Here is a 17,803-nt window from a genome sequence, read left to right as displayed (position 1 = left end):
AAATCCAGGAGCCATTACACCTAATAAATGTATAATTCTGGACTATTAGAGATTTTTTATCCAACTTTGCATTTCCCTTTTAACACCACTCCAGTATAATTGAATTTCTTCACATTCCTTTCAACACTTAGATGATGCAGGTGCATCCTGCATACTAATTATATATATTTAGGGTAATGAAAGGGGCTCTATATGACATTCAGAGCAATGTAAAGATATAGTGAAGTAATGGCGCTCTGAGCAGGCTTCCTCTGTGTGTGATGGAACACAAGCTTCTCTGTTCTTTGTCTTGGTTTGCCCATTGCATGTTAGTGCATTCGATTTGCTGTCTTTTCCACTGGCTAGGTAATCTCTGCCGCTCTACACTGCACTCATAAGGAAGTTATTGCTTATCATGGTGTTATCCCTGACCCACAGTGGCAGGATGACATTGTCTAGTGGTGGAAAGCCCAGCATTTGTCCCCAAGTGCTGCTCAAGGTAGCCCTGTTAAGGCCCTGACACACCAAGCCAACAGTTGGCCATTGGTCGAAGTTGGGCTGTTGGAGAGTGTCTGCTGCCCTTGTTGGTGTGGTGTGTCCTGCAGCGTTGGCCCTCGTCAGCGTTTAGTTGGCCTTTTTTCCACCGATTCAGCTTGTTGAATTGGTATCGGCACAGCAGAGCCCATTGGCAAATGCAATTGCTCTGATTGGCAGTTCAGCTCAGGACACGAGAAGAGAAACGGAAGTGAGGAATGTAAACAAAAAGCTAAAGTCAAGAAAGAGTGAGGTCTGTTCTGTCAACATTGGATTATGTTGTTAATGTGCTAAGTGGCAAAGTAGCATCCAGACAGTCTCCAGGTTTCCATTTTTTAATAATGGTTACAAACTACCGTCGTCTGCCGGTATGGAGGGGTATGTCTGCTCACGCAGGTGCAAAACATATGGCCAAGACACAGCATCTAGAGGGAGCAAGGGCTCTTGTTGCCGCTAGTTCTTTGATGTTGGTTTGGTGTGTCTGGGCCTTTAGCTTTGTCAGTACTGCTGCTGTTGTTAGCACTTTTTGCACTGTTAGCACCGCTGCCTGCTAGCTGTCAACCCAACCACCACATTGACAGCTGTGTGCAGACAATCGCAGCCTAGACTCTGAATCATAGATACGCTTTGAATATTGTATAGAGCTCCTTTAAATATTCAGGTTCAAGGTTCATTTATTGACATTGTACAACATAGCAAAATGCGGTTGTAGTCCCTTCATGCTACCCAAGAAAAGCACAAAACAAAAACAGCAGTGCAGTCCTGTAGTGCATATTTCAGGAGGAATGTAAACAGCAGCAACAAAAACACTTGTGAATTTTCTGGGCAGATAATATGGCCGGCATATTAACATTAAAAATTCAACATCAACATTCAGTCCATCAACTTTGACTTCGTTTGAGCACCAAGCATCACAAAAGTAAACATAGAGTCAGCCCCCCCTCATCCCATCGGGGTCCCTGCAGTCTGTTGGTTTGCCCAGCAAGTGCAACCTGATCTGGGTGCCATGATGGAGCCAGTTCTCTGCAAAGATGTGGGCACAACAGTCTCCGAACTCCTGTTGCTAGGCCAGCCCGAGTTCTGTTTCATCCATTACACTTTTCCTGCCATCGGATTTCAGTCAGGAGCAGGTTGGGTAGAGCAACAGCCCTCTTCTACAAGATGTCAGAAAATAGTGAAAAATGTCTATCAGTGTTTCCCAAAGCCCAACATGACGTGCTCAAATGTCGTGTATTGTCCACAACACAAAGACATTCAGTTTACTGTCATAGAGCAGTAAAAAAAGGGTAAATATTCACATTTAAGAAGCTGGAATCTTTGAAGTTTTTCTGAAAACATTACTCAAACCTTTTAATCAATAATTGATTAATCATTGCAGCTCGAGTTGGACAAAGTCATGCATGTGCTGAAACAGTTGTTTTATTTGTCTCCATACAAATGTCCTCCCAGTAATCAGCATCAATGGAAGGACAATTTCAAATAATTTCTCCAATTTTTGCTTTGCTATAATTCGTGACAAAAAAACAACTAAAATTCAGAAGCAGTTTTTCAAACGAGAGCAGCCAATTGAAGTTATTTTGTAACAGAAGAAAACATTTTAAAGTGGACACCAAAAGTTTTTCTTCTTGTGAAGTGTTTCTTCTATGGTTTTATGTTGCTGCTGCTGCTTAGGAGTAATTTTAGTTTGACATTTTCCTCATAGTGGTGGTAATTTCGCTACTGAATGAATATTGAGCAAAAACTTCCATTTGTCTGCTGCTCAGTGGTTCCTCTTGTCTGCAGACAAGCTCTCCCACAGTCCTCTCTATGTCAGATGACAGGCATGTGAATGGGAATGGTGAGGGGAAGCCCTGCGCCACAGCAAAGCAGAATGGAGGAAGAGCTGCTTTGCATGTCAGATTTACAGGAGCTGTCAGACTGAGACGGCCGCTGCCTGTGAACTGCTGGATGCTGGTGGAATGACCAAAATTGACCCGCTTTTACAACACAAAAGTCACGGGGGGGGTTATCCATCTGAGTGGAGCTGTGGATCCCCCTGAAGCCAAGCAGAGGGAAATGCTTTGTAGTATTAAACAAGGGTCATCTCATTACATCACAAATGTGACATTTCTCTCTCTGTGGTTGCTAATTTATAATACATTGAGCACTGAAATAACTCAGTAATTCTCCTCATCCTTTTACATGTAGTCCAGTTGGTTACAGTACCCCCCCTCCACTCAGACACACACACTCTTTGTTGAGACATGGTTGTTCCACTATTCGATTTGAGAACTTTTCTCGCTCTCAGATTGATTGATGCTACATGACAGCACACAGGCAGAAAACCCCCCTGAAGGCATCAGATGCACATTTTTCCAACCTGCCAATTATTTTATTTGCCAGACAGAAACACAAACTAGAAGCATTTAAATTGAACTGAAATTAAAATTCATGTTTGCTACAAAGTCAGCATATAGCCTATCCTTGACATTTGTTTTGACTTGTGTACACTAGGCCTAGTTATTTGCTTAAATTTGTACTTACCAAAAAGAAGAAATCTAAATTGTGCTTTTTTAGCAGTGCTAGTGCAGCCATAATAGTGTTCTCCGAGGTACATGAATTTGAAAAGTGCAATATAGTGTTGGGCGGCATGGTGGTGCAGTGGTTATCATTGTCACCTCACAGCAAGAGCGGAGTCCTTCTGTGCAGTTTGCATGTGTGTCAGCTTGGGTTTTCTCCGGGTATTCCTCTAAATTTCCTGTAGGTGTGAATGTGAGCGTGAATGGTTGTCTGTCTTTATGTGTTATGCGTTTCTATGTTTCCCGGGTTCTATGTTCCCCACTTAACCCTTCAAAAAAGGTTCTATGTTCCCTGCTTACACAAAAAAGGTTCTATGTTTCCCAGGTTCTATGTTCCCCGCTCAACCAAGCAGGAAACATAGAACCCTTTTTGGTTGAGAGGGGGAACATAGAACCCGGGAAACATAGAACCTTTTTGGGTGGTAAGCGGGAAACATAGAACCCAGGAAACATAGAACCCGGGAAACATAGAACCCAGGAAACATAGGGATGACTCCTGATAGTCTGGCGACCTGTCCAGGGTGTACCCTGCCTCTCGCCCAATGTTAGCTGGCGTTGTGTTGTTCGTCCTTAGCTGAAGAAGCAGCTGCTTTGTCCCATCTGTGATTCAAACACTCCCGACATTACTTAGTGACTGTGTACGTCACTCCATGTTGTGAATTAAATTGTGGAGAACATTGTAAGTGCTGAAGTTACAGGACAACCAGTTGCTACGGGTTTTGACAAGCTGGTAATTTGTCATCACCACATCTGGAACCATGAAAGGAAGACAGCTAACACTGGCTATAGCATTATAGTTTCTATAATATGTAACAAACACAGTGCTGAGTGTGTGGGAGCTGCAGATGACTCAGGAGGTGTTAAGATAACATGAAGAAAATGCACTGTCCAATGGGAAGAAATGCTAACTAGCTTCCACATGGCTAACTAGCTTCCATTTTCCTAATGGGAGCAATAATAGCTTCCACTTAAGCTAGGCTAACAAGCATCCACTTTATAAATTGAAGTATTAGCAGCTTTAAGTCAAGCTAGGCTAACTAACTTCCACTTTATAAACTGAAGTATACGCAGCTTTCAGTCAAGCCAGGCTAACTAGCTTTCACATTATAAATTGAAGTATAGCAGCTTTCAGTCAAGCTAGGCTAACTCTCACTTTCTACTTGAAACTTAAATGCAATTTCCCCAAATATGTCCAAAAATATTTTTATCTGTTGTTATCCTAAAGCTGCTGTATCACTATAGTATATATTTCCTTACACACAAAGTGAGGAGAATTCAAATTTAGTCTGACTTTATTGTATCAACAGTAAGACCACCTGATGCCTTTTCTCTAATACAGGGTGGACTCTGGAGGAAAGTCTGAGGTTTCTTGTCATGTTTCTGGCCAAGGTTTGAAGTTAATGAACAAAATGTAAAAGAAAAAGTAATATGTACTGCAAACCAAGAGTCATTTAGCTGAAGTTCTGAACAGTGTGTTCTGGCTGTAAGAGGGCTGCATGCATACAGAAAAGAAGCAGCCTATGACTTGCTCTACAGTCTGCCTCTTATATAATAGTAATAATCACTGTGGTGAAATTCAGATGCCAGTGCTGCTGACACTTATCTGCCAAAGCGTCAGCGTTTGAATCTTAATTTTTAAATGTTATTTTTAGGCTTCAAAAGATTTGCATGTAAGCACTGTCAGAAAGTGTCTTATTGGCGTATTTTATATCTCTGCAGTAATGTAAATTTCAAAACATCAGCATCACATTGATTTCATCTTTGAAAGCTATGATTTGAAGCGTTGGCAGATGTAACACCTAAAGGGGGGTGAAGCGCTGTGTGTACAAATGGCCAGGCTGGGGCTGAAATCAGCTGCAGGCATTAAGCCTCGGTGGAAATGGTCGGCAGCTTGGTGTCTTTCCTGTCTGTGTCTCTGGGCTTCAGTACATTGTTTGAAGCAGACTAAGCTGCATGGCGACAGAGGCTTTTTGAGTGCCAGGTTCCCATTCACACTGATCACACATTAGACTGATCAAATCAGACTCCAGGCCTGCTTCCTGACTAACTCAATTTGCTCTCATACGCTTCCCTTTTCACGCTGAGCACACGCACGCACACATTTACACACACACACACACACACACACACACACACACAGACCTGGTTGCACGCTTAAACATGTGCACACAAACAGAAAACCAACAGAGAGTGGGGCAGTACCCATTGAGCTCTAATGAAAAGCAGAAAAAGCCGTTACCTTGGCAACTGCCAGCATACATCTTCAGGAGGACCCAGATTTCCTGTCTGACTGCGATCGTATTGTTTTGGTTCTCTTTTGATAGCCGCAGCATCCCTAGACAGATTATCTCACGGCTGGCAAGAATTTATGCTAAATCATCGCGAATTAAACAACACCCATTTGTGCAGACAGGAAGTCGCCACACTGAAAATCCCCAGCCGAGGATTTATTGCCTCCGACTTCCACAGAATACCCTGAACTCTTAAAACACAAATGTAATCAATGATCTGAGTGATTTTATCTTGGCCTTGAGCCAGGTCTTCCTCTACGCGTTCAGCCATAGAGCCCCACTACGATGAGTTCACTGCTGCCAGAAGCAGGGAAACATGGGAATTAAACTGTCGATGTGATTTATTCAAATTACCCTGTAACATACAAAGGATGGTTTGAATGAACATGTTTATTAAGACAGAATATCCGCAGGAAAACATTTTTTACCCTCACCAGGAGCATAACCTGGGTCAAAATGGAGACAGATCTCCCATCTAGGTACTAAAATCAGAGTGTTGACCTTTTTTTGACGGATGAGTATATTTCCTGGAAAACAGTTAGGAGGATTTAACCCCTACGGTTCAGTTTATTCCACACTGATACTGTATCAACATGAAGTCATACGTGTCTGGAATATATTTGCTGTTGCAAAGCATCTAGGTCCATGGTGTTCTCATAATTATCATTCTCATCACCATCACCATAATCAGATTATTATAATTATTATAATTGCCTGTGCAGTGTTTGTTATCTTTGTATGTCGGTCTAAACAGGACACAAATCAGACCCCCAATGTGATTTCAGCATCTGAAAATGCAGGGGAGATGTGAGGCATGAGATATACATTTTAAGCTTTGTGCAGGTCCTGGGTGTAATTTAACCAAACATCCATGACACTTTAAAACTACAATGACAGTTAACTAACTATCCCACCTCCGAGTCATAGATGTTCCTCTGTGGTTAAATAACACAGGGGGTAATTAACTATGTGCAGCGTGTTCTCTGCTGTGACATCTCTCCTTGGGTTTAGTGTTTGTGATGATGTTTCTGTAGGTGGCTGTCACTGCACATGCTAAATGCTAAACAGGGAATGTAAAACTAACAAAGTAAACAAAGTCACTTGATTGTGAAACATAGCGTGTGAGACATAGCGTGTGAGCACCGCGACAAAGAGTGTATCTCTATGATAATTTAAAGGTCCTAAAAATATTTTGTCAAACGTCTAAGCTATGAACAATGGGGTCCTGCATTTACAGTACAGAATATTTTTTGACAAAGTTTGAGCAGTTTTGGTTGTTTCACATGAGCGACGTGTGTTTTTGTCCTTTCTTTTCTCACATGGTTTAAAGTGGGTGAGGTTTAGCAGGAAAAATGTGATGTCATGTATATGGGGCACCAATCAGACTGAACATTTGAATTCCTATCTGATGACAGTGGATCATTTGATCAAACCGGATGAGGCAGTTTTTGAGTATTCAACTCTTTGATTGTTTTTGATACAGCTGAGAATATTTAATTCATAAAGAAATATAGCCACATTTTCAAACAAGATCATATTTCTTGCAAAACAATGCTTTTGTATGTGTAAATCTGTCTGAATGCTGAACATTTTATTATTCTCCCACCTGGTAATTACCTGATTGCCACTAATGGTTTGTTTTGTCTGTGATTCACGACTTGGAAGCGGCTGTTGTAGCCCCTTTGCTTGAATGTGTCAGGTAGTCAAATGACTCTCTTAACACCCTTCATCACTTAACAGCGCCACATTTCCCCTATTATATAATGGGCAGACCCTTCCCTTGCTTGCTCACTGATTTCTGCAAGACAATGGGTGACATACTGTGTTGCCATCCTATTACAGGAGACACAGTCGGCCGATAGGATGACGTAAGCCGTTGGAGTTGCTGATGTTGACAATACAGTAACCTTGTGTGGGTTGCACATGGTGCGGCACTGCTTTGCTTTGCACATGACTTTCCACTGGTTGATTACACAGAATGGTGTGTGTTCACTCGCTGGAAACCTTGACAACATCTATATACTGCTACTGCTATTTGCTACTGAGACAGGACATGTGACATTAACAGATAGCCATTATCTGCGTGAATGCTGACATATAGGTAACCACGAACTTTAATACAGCAATGCAAAGGTGGGATTTGAGTTTGATCAGTTGGCATAAATTGTATGTAGCATAATAGTGGGAAATGATGGATAATTTTTGTACATAAAGATAAATTAGTTACATTATTGATGACTTTTTAGCCATGCTAACACTGTAGCTCTATCAAATGTGGTTAATTAGCGCTGAACTAAAATGCTTAGTGCTAATAAGCTAAAACGCTTAGTGCAAATAAGCTAAAACTCTTAGTGCTAATGTGCTGTAATGCTTATTGCTGATGAGCTAAAATGTTTAGTACTGATTAGCTAAAATGTTTAAAGCTAATTAGCCAGATATGTTAATTAGCAGCCCCTGTCTGTACTTTGCGGTTGCCAATTAGCCAACGTTTACATGCTAACATGCTATATTAGCATGTTTGTTTTGTTTCTGTGAGCATGTTAGCACCACTGTTAATACATACAGCCTCACAGAGCTCCTAGCATGGCTGTAGACTCGTTTAACCATTGTAGATCAATGTAATTTTATTATACAGGCTTGCCACTACTAATGCAGGTGCATTTTTAATAATTTATTATTTATTTATTATTTATTTATAGTTCATTTTGTATGAACATATATTAGGCTAAAGGCTATATATTACTGTTTTTATTGTGGGTTATATGTTCATTTACTTTCCAGTGAAGTTTTCTGTTTAAAATTAGTATTAACAGCAACTATAAACAGTTACTTTTACTACTTTTGACAAGTTGAATCCTCAACTGTACAATGCCCTACTAATATTTTTAAAATTATTATTAAAAATGGAGGGGATCCTTATTAAACATGTTTGTTTATGTCATGTGTGTATGATAAAAAAAACAAAGTATACTGTGACTATTTAACTCTCAAATGTTGCTATCAGTATTGACCTAAAAAAAAAATCCAGATTTAATCAGGCTATGTTTAGTAAAGACACCCAGTGAACTAAAAGGGGTCATGTATTCTGATGTATTCTGCTGGCACATGAAGTGTTTTTGTCGGACCCAGAGTTTGTTGGTTTTTCTTTGCTTTTAACCCTTTGTATAAACTTTATTTAAGCTCACACTGTACATGTACAAGCAAAGCAGGCCTTGTAGTGTATAGGCTCACATGTAGGCTGTTTGTCGCACACAGTTTCGACGACCTTTCATCCCACCAGGTTGGTAGAGCTTTTTGCAGCATGAGTTGGTTCTAAACAAATCCGATAACACTCTCTGCACGATGGATTTTCTGTGCTTTTTGCTGTAATTTCCCTTCTCTGGTGTTAATCCCAGTAAAAAGCACATGACGAGATAGCTAAAAATGAGAATGAATCCAGACTGTGGTTTGCCCTTGGTTCATTTTGTTTTGCTAAGCTTTCCAAGCCTGAGGCTTTGGCTATTACATGTCACCATCTGTCTCCTTATGCACATACGTCTGTGCATTTTGTATTACATTCTGCCTCCCAGTGAACTACGGCAAATATGACTCGGGAGGAGACAAAAACTTGATTTCATGACGTTATTTGATGCCACCTGATCTTGAATTGCATTGCTATACCTGGACAAACATAGCAAACAAAATTAAAGAGGGCTTTTTTGGGCAACAGCAATATAGGAAACAATTTTAAGTCATTTTTCAAGCAAAATTACAAGGACTTAGAGCTTTTCTTTGTCTTATATGACAGTAAATTAAACATATTTGGGTTTTAAACTGTTGGTCACACAAAACAAGACATTTGAAGACATCACCTTGGCCTCTGGGAAATGGAGATGGGCATTTTCTGCTCTTATTCTGACATTTTTGTAGACCGAACATTCATTGATTAATTGAGAAAATAATCAGCAGATTAACTGTTAGTTCCTTTAATATACATCTACTACCTGCTGGAGCAACCCCTCATAATCCATAAATAAGCAAATCATTACACTGTATTTGGCATGGTTTACTTTCTGTTAGCTAATATTCTGCAATAAGATTGATTCAATATCCCAGAGGCTCTGCTAGGCTAATATATCCTGAGCTTTCATTAATGCATGGAGTGCTGGGTGTCTATTTTTGAAAAGTGTTTGTGTCTGATGCTCTGTGGTTTAAATATACAGGTAATTACTTTCCAGCACAAGGTGGTGCAAATCTACCATTAACAGAGGGAGGCCTGAGACCCAGCAGCGCCAAACAACTTCCACCAGTCCTCAAGCGGATCATGATCCAGCATCTATTAATGTCATCCTCTCTTCTTCTTTCTCCTCAGACAGCCTATAAGCCCTGGCTGTGTGCTCAGTATTTCCCCACCACCCAGCAGTCCTGTCAGAGGAAGGTACCGTGCCACCAGTACTGCCTGGAGGTCCAGCAGAGCTGTCCGTTCATCCTGCCCGATAACGACGACCTGATCCACGGCGGCAGCCCCAGCTTCATCTGCACAGGTTAATACCCACTCGCTGTCCAGTGTTACTTCCTGTTTACAACAGCAGCAGATTAGTGCGGACATGTTTGCATGTGTGGGTGAGTGTGTGGCCTTGCATTCTCCACTGCCTCGGAGAAAACCTCATTTAATTTATGTCAGTGAATAGGATGCACAGTATTAATTCATGCACAGTGTGTATCTCCATATTTATTGGATGGTATTCCTCCAGGAAAACAGGTGAGGGGTGTTTCTGAAGGCTTTCTGATGACATCTAGTGGCGCGTTTGAGCACAGCCGAGCTCAGACAAGGACATTTTAACAATGCATTGATGAATTTAATTTGGCCTGTCTCTCAATATTTACTGCAGTTTATACAGTAGTAATCACCAAGGACTCTGCCTCAGAGGACCAGACGCTGGCTGTGGACCAACAAACAAGTTATCTGGAATCTGAGCATCATAACAGCATCATCAACACAGACACACTGGTGTTTGCTCTTATTCTGGCCAGTGAGACATCCTCTGCCCAGGCTGAGCTGGAAATTATGTTAGGTCAACAACTTTCTATGAGCTAAGAGACTGTAGAAAAATTATTAGTGGGGATGGTGCTGTATTCTGCAATAGCGTAGCTGGAATATTCATTCTTTAATGTTTGCTAAAAATGTTCCACCTCTAATGTACCTGTTGCTTGCTTCTGTGGAAGTTATTATGCCACTAATAAATTAGAGCAGGGGTCTTCAATGTTCTCCAGGCGAAGGACCCCTTAGCTGAAAGAGAGACAGAGCAGGGACCCCCTGTTGAGTTTCACATTAAACTGAGCCTACAACAACATGTAGGGCGGCCATGTATAAACATACCCTTTTATGGTGCATACAATACTAAACTATTGAAATAATAATTATTGGCAGATTCATACAAAATGATCTATTGTTGCTCACAAGAATGCCCGTACACTTTAAATAATAATACATATAATTGGCCAATATGTTTCAATAGTACATAACTGCTTGCTATTTCACCTTGCTGTTATGTACATTAGCTAGCTCGCATGACTGCACAAGGTTTCATGGGTATCATAAGTGTTCTGTACTGTAAATTAAATGCTTTTTAAAAAATGAATAGGCCAATTTATCTTTGTTAATAATATGTTAGATTCATGTCACTGTGTATTTCCAGACATATTTTCATTTTTTGGGGAAAAAGAACTTTATTTGAAAGCTAAATTAAATTACAAATCAATAATTTGGCAGGCTTCTGGCGCTCCAGATCCAAATGTTCTCTCAAAAGCCTCAAATCTGATACCTGTGTGTCATTTCCCCTCAGTCTCTCTGACTGGAGCAGCAAATCAATAGAGCAAAAGTTCTGTTCTCTCTATTAGAAATGCCAAATTCATTCCCTACCTGTTATGTAACTTGAATTCAATAACATCATACAATTTCTGCCACTTTTTAGGTAGATGGCCTTGTATACATATTTTTGAAAACAGATATTTTTTCCCTCCGTTTTAAAATCTTCATTTTACAAAGTATCTCTGTCCACACTAGAGCACAAAACCACCCAAAACGCACGTACAGTAAAGTGTACAGGCTAACAGCTACTGGAGATCTCATTGATTCCCTTTCAATTTAAGGATGAGCTCAGTCAAACACACGAGTGATGCTCTAAATATGGAAAACTTTTCCCTCCATTTTTCGTCGACAGGAATCACACTCTGAAAATTGTCCCACTATCTGCTGGTTCACTTTCTGGCAGACACTGAGGTGGAGCAAAAACATTGGGTGCAAAAGATGCCTCCCTTTGACTGTGAATTGGTGCAGCAATGCCAAATTCAGGAATAAAGTATACATGAGACCAAACAGTGTTAAATAAACGTTGGCAAACCGGTACTTTGTCATTGTTGTTGTTTCTAGCATATGCTCATCACAAAAATGCATGCTCAAATTGAGGAGATGATGTAATTGATTAGCAAACACTCTGTTTTACACGTCCACACAGATGCACAGTAACCAGAGTTTTAAAAAATCTGCACTTTAGAAGGTGTATTAAAATATCACTCTTTCAGTGACCTAAAACATGCAGATGAGTTTGTAAAATGATCTGTAAACCTGTAGACAGGGCTGTAGTCACTCTCAACATCTGTTGTGTTTCAGAATGATGAAGACAGTTGGAGAACAATTAGATGCAAAATAAGCTGTAGGCTCTACGGGATATTTTTTTCTTGGTAAATATCATGTTTTTCCCAGAAGATGTAGGCATAGTATCTCAAATGGATTGGAAGAAAAATGCATACACCTGTTGTAAATGGGAGGCTGAGCCCTGTATGTTTACAACACGTGGCTCCGCCCCGTCTCACAGGTGGGACACAACCCTCAGGGAAGCCAGAGAGATGCTATTTGGTCCATCCTTTTGATAACCTTTAATGTTTTTAATTTAGAAGTAAGCATTTTTCATATCAGATTAGCCAGTCCTACGTCTGCTCTCATCATCCCTCCACCCCCTGTGTTTCAGTGGGTAAGAACTAAGTGAAGTTTGCCCTCAGCAGTCTAGTTTCCCCTGTGCAGGTGAGAGGAGTGACAGCTCCTTTAACACTCTGGCAAGTTAAGACTTCCAGAGTCATCAACTGATGCAGCGGTGCGTCACCCTTGGTGTGGTCGTGGACTTTAATTTGAGTTCAGCTGAGGGTCACTGTGTCTGCTCCTCCGCATCGTGATCGGAGCTGCAAACTGATGTCTCGTGTGCTCGGACTGTTTACAGAGCTGAAAGATGTCCAAAAGGAAGTTGATGAGAAAAGCATAGCTGCACTGTAATTAAACTGTTTAATACAAAAGAGATTGTTGGTATTAACAGATGCTGTTTTTAACTGAACTAGAGCAGTTTTCAGGCTTTATTCAGACGCCCTACTTCCATTTACTCCTAACATTTCTCCTGAAGACAGGCTGTAGCAGATCATACCTGTACTGTATCCAGCTGACATTGGCCTTTAACTGAACCTTAATTAAACAAATCATATATAATATTAATATAAATAGTCATAGAAATTTTTCTCCTGCCATCTCTTTCTCAGGGCTCTTGGGAGATCACCTATCAGACAATGAGGCGGAGTGCTGCGACGTCCGATGGGACTCCAAAATGGACAACCCTTCAGGCGGGACACTTAAAAGGACTGCTTCTTCCTGCCAGCCCGAGGGGGCCTCGGTCACCTCCGCTGCCACCCCGAGACTGTGCAGCGGGCGACTGAAGATCTGCCTGTTGGCCCTCGTCCTCCTACACACTGTCATCATCATTTCAGCCTCCCATAATTCGACGTTGGTGGGCGTGGCTGCCATTTTCTCGCCAGAGGAGAGTGCTTCTAATGAGGAGTGAACCTTGGGGGTCGACTCTGGTGCTTGCTCGAGAGGATTATGGCTTTTACAATGTCATGGCTGCCAGGGACACATCTGGCGAGACATGCTGGAGATGCTTCTACAATCTGCCGCTGATGAACCATCAACTACAGGAAGTGGGAGGGTTTTAACTGGAGCTAAGGGTGCTGGGATTGGACATCGACCGAACCGAGATGTTTGAGAACCACCCCCCTAAAGAACTGACCTCTTGCCACTTGAAACCTGCTCATTTGTTTCTATTCCATCCAAATGTTTTCTAGCATATTGTCCCTCCTCTCCTCCCCTCCCTTCCTCCCATCCCTCCCCTCCCTTCCTGGCGTTTTCAGTGTGTATGGATGGCACGTCAGGGGAAAAATGGACATTGATGAAGTGTGCGCTGTCACTCATCATTACCTTTAGATTTTTGCTGCATTTCTTTCAGGTGCCAGAATGTTTTGACATATCAACTGTGTTCCACTTCCTCTTCTCCATCACCTTAGAGGCATCTTCTTACTACCTTGTATGTGATGTTGCTCGAGGGCCTGTCAGGACCAGCTCATCCATCATTCATGTGGGTCTTGTTTCTCTGAAAACAAAATGTATGTGATTCTTCTATATTCTAATGTTCAGCTTGTATTTTGTCCCACTAGACCTTTTTCTCAACCCCTTACGACAGTACATGCCTACACGTTTTAGGACCTTAAGTGCTCTGAGACTGGCTCGCTTTCTCTGCTAACTTGTTGGGCCATTGAGCAAGTTAGGAGTGACCAAGTGGGAAAGGTAGTGACGGTTCAGCTGATGATTATAGGAGTTAACGCTGAACCTCATCACTAAACAGTGCTCCTGGACGGGAAAGTGGTGTTCTCTGATTTCTCAAGTGTTCAGTTTACCTCAGACGGTAGTGTCGGTGTTGCAGACACAGAAAGTATTTAGAGTAGTCGTACATGAGACTGCAGGGACAACCCAGGAACACTAGAGGACAGTTGCATGATGCCAAAACACCAGGGGCCTCATTTATCAACTGCGCGTACGCTCGTTTCTTCACACAGAATCCAACTTAGCAGTTTCTTTTTGTGCTTCTCTGTTTTTCTTTTGAAATCTTTCAGAGGAGAGTAACATTAACGTCACAGTAAAACAAAACTTAGACCGTCTTTAGTTTCAGTTTTGTTATGAGAGGGGTTGAAATCAAATCCGAAAGATGTGATTGGATCACTCAAAAGTGGACTTAACTTAGCAAATACAGGGCAATACAGAGCATAGGAGCTACCAGACTGTTGACCTCCACCTATGCCACCATCACCCACATTGTTAGATCAGGAGGAGGCTAAGTGTTTGAATAATTTAGGCTTCAACCACATTCTTTAGTAATGGCTGGAAAACTTTCCCAGCTGGTTAAAGTAGTGTTTATGAGCCATGACCAAATTTCACACTTGCTGTGACATCTGACAACAGGAAGTGAAAAGCATGTAAATGATAACTATATTTTGAATTGGGCTGCATTAAAAAATAGTATTCACAGAGAGCAGGAGGGGCTGAACGAGATTGTCTCCCTCCAGTGGCATCCCCAGAAATTTTTCATAGGGGCAGCCAGATTGGGCCACGGAAATCTTGGGGTGGCACCAAAACCAAAAGCCATAACTGAATTTTAGGAATTGGATATACTCTGGTTTCTGATTTTACAGTTAATATTACTAATTATCTGATGTGCATAGACTTATACCAGCACAGTTAATATTTTGAGTTCCACAACAATCCTATTTTGATGTCTTATGTATCTATACATGTCAGGTGATTCATTGTTCTTCAGATAGGCTGGTTGTCCTTTTCTTTAAAAAGACAAATATACAGCTTTAAATTGAAGGGACCATTGATTGCAAGGAACCTTTACCTCTACAGAGAAGTCCTCTTAAGTACAGGGGAGACTCATTGGTACCCACAGAACCCATTTTCCTTCAGATATCTTAAAGCAAAAGTTCCAGAGACCCCTTTAAAAATGGCCATGCCAGATGTTCCCTTGCCAAAACTTAGCCTAAATTTGAAGCAATATTTAGCCCCCTTCCTGACAAGCTATGCCAACATGGTTGGTACCAACCCACTTTTGGATGTCTAGTTTGACAAGATACCACTACCTTTGAGCTAGCTTAAAAAATGAGAACATCATAGCCTCTTAAAGACAGTAATGTTGGCCTCCGAGTTGGGGCCAGCAATTGTATCAAGGAGGTTATGGCCCTACCTGACCCCACACTGGGGGGTGCCACTGTCTCCCTCCCTCCTTCTCTCTCTCTCTCTCTCTCTCTCTCTCTCTCTCTCTCCCTCTCTCTAATTACAACACACAAAAAGTAGTGTTGTTGTATTTTTGCTGAGACAAACCCAGAAACATATGAAATAAACTCAGTGGGTAGAGATGTTGCAGTTGGGAAAGGTGTCAGGGTCATGCATGGCTCACTCCACAAGAAACATCTATAAATGCACAGTAGGGAGCAGATTTTATTTTGTATAATGAAGTTCTTAAATATCTGCAGGGAAAAACAATCAGCGATTGTCTCTTCAGTTGTCAAAAGTCAGTAGAAAAAAGCCTTGATGCAATAGTTCCAAGACAATAAATGAATCGTGAAAATAGTGGTAACATCGTAGAACACTGTGTAACATAAAATAAGACCAGCTGAAATGCAGGAACACAGACTCATGTCCACAGATGTGTTGCCCTCTTTCTCCTTTCTCTTCTTTATAGACAGTTCCTACGCACAGAACGAGAACTTGCCCTACGCTTGCTTTGATAAATGAGGCCCCAGATCTTTGAGTGCCTCTCTGCTGCGTACGCCCAGTGAGGCAGATACTGGCAATGGAGCAATATAGAAAAAAAAAGAAGAAAAAATAAAAAACAGACGGTGTTAGTGTCCTACTTTGTGGCATCTTCACACTACTGTCGCCTCAGCTTTTCTGTATCGTAGAGTAGGTGCAAGTGACCAGCCAGCCAATCAATCAATCAATCAATCAGTCCGTCGACTCTTAAATACCCTTAGACGAGCTGATCAACCGCTATCTCTCACAGACTAGCAAAGGGCTGTGTTAGTGTCAGCGTGCGAGGAGTGTGAGGAGTTTTCAAGGGCTGATCCATCCAATTTTTCGTTTTTCTTTCTTTTTTTTTTTTGCATGGCTGCTGCCGGTTAAGTGCACACTGACACGAGGACAGGTCACGCAGGGATTAAGAATACTTTAAACTCCCCCTTTTGAACTAGGAATGCAGTGAGATCGGGCGGGAAAAAGAGATTATTCCAAAATAAAATCTGATACCATGAGCAACTAGTGATATACCAAAAATTCAAATCTCTTTAACGAAGCAGCTTTCTGTCCTCCATCCTGGTTGCCTCAAATGATCCGAGTTTCACCTCCAAATTGTTGGCTGTGAAAACATGGTATAGGTCCCTCCCCTTCCCCATTAACAGCTTGACCTTACCTCGCCTCACATCACACGCCGACCATCGGTTTGCTCTTCACATACACATCAGAGTGGGATGTCATGTGGGAGTCTACACTCGCCTCTGGATTTTCATCGACTTTAGCCCCTGACCCCAGTTTACTCTCTGATCCCTTTTTGCTTGATATTCTCCTGTGACGTGTTGTTTCGTTTGTTTGTTTTCCTTGACAAACTGTGACGACGAGAACTACATTCCCTTGAAGACAGCAGCGGATGTAATAGGCCCACACTTTGTGCTCCGTCCCTTTCAATCTCTAGCTGTTCACGATCTGAGTCCTGTGGATCTATGCAGATGAACCCCACCCCAAAACTGACCCCCACCTACCCTCCCTGACCACCACCACCACCAACCCCCCTTGTCCTTTCTGTTGTAAATATGTCCTGAGGATGTGGGATCCCAAAATGGCCGCCCTCCCGTCCCCACCTTCCCAGCCCTCCCCTGCCCACTCCCCCACTGTTGGAATCTCACTGTGTTTTCTGTTCGCCTCCTTGGTTTTTGTCTGTTTTTTGAGATTTTTGCCGCATTTTTCTGTTGTCTAAAGCAGTGGTGTGAGTTGATGAGTAGGACTAAGTTGGATGTTAAAAAGACGAGATGAAGAGGTCTTGAGAAAAATATACAAAAAAATGAAGCTTGACTTGAGAAAGGGTTCAAATATAGAGAAAAAAATTATGATAAAGTTGTCATATTGTCATACTAGAGATGCTTTAGTTTGCTAATTTACTTTCTTTTTTTTCTACAAAAGACTTGGATGAAATTATTTATAAAATGCGTCCCACGAGTCATGATCTTTTTTGGACGTGAAACAAATACATTTATTAACATTTTGTTCAAAAGAAAATAAATATAAATTATGTTAAACATTACTGGTGTTTGTGCTTTTTTCACTGTCTTTGACACTGATAATAAAACCCTGAAGTGTTCAATGTTAGATACATTTAAAAAAGACAAAATGAAATAAATGATCACATGAATAAACTGTGTATAATATATAATTATTTCCTTTTTTTTTAAAAATATGATTTTAATTAAATTATATATATTTTTATTTTTAGTTTGCTTTTATTTCATAATGGAATTTTCCCCAATGACACTAATATA

At 41.2% G+C, this 17,803-nt stretch overlaps 1 protein-coding gene across 1 annotated transcript in view; it reads left to right on the top strand.

Moving 5' to 3' along the window:
* The window catches only part of LOC117249739 (NALCN channel auxiliary factor 1-like), a 39,284-nt gene extending 21,721 nt beyond the window's left edge, over positions 1 to 17,563 (top strand). Inside the window, exons 2-3 of the mRNA XM_033615432.2 lie at positions 9,714 to 9,885; positions 12,929 to 17,563. Coding sequence (XP_033471323.1) covers positions 9,714 to 9,885; positions 12,929 to 13,227 — 471 coding nt within the window. The 3' untranslated portion in view covers positions 13,228 to 17,563. The remainder of the gene's footprint in view (positions 1 to 9,713; positions 9,886 to 12,928) is intronic.
* Positions 17,564 to 17,803: the final 240 nt, after the last annotated feature.

Source organism: Epinephelus lanceolatus, chromosome 24 (genome assembly GCF_041903045.1).
Source record: "Epinephelus lanceolatus isolate andai-2023 chromosome 24, ASM4190304v1, whole genome shotgun sequence".
NCBI classification, from domain to species: domain Eukaryota; kingdom Metazoa; phylum Chordata; class Actinopteri; order Perciformes; family Serranidae; genus Epinephelus; species Epinephelus lanceolatus.
This window is presented reverse-complemented; position numbering and strand designations above follow the sequence as displayed.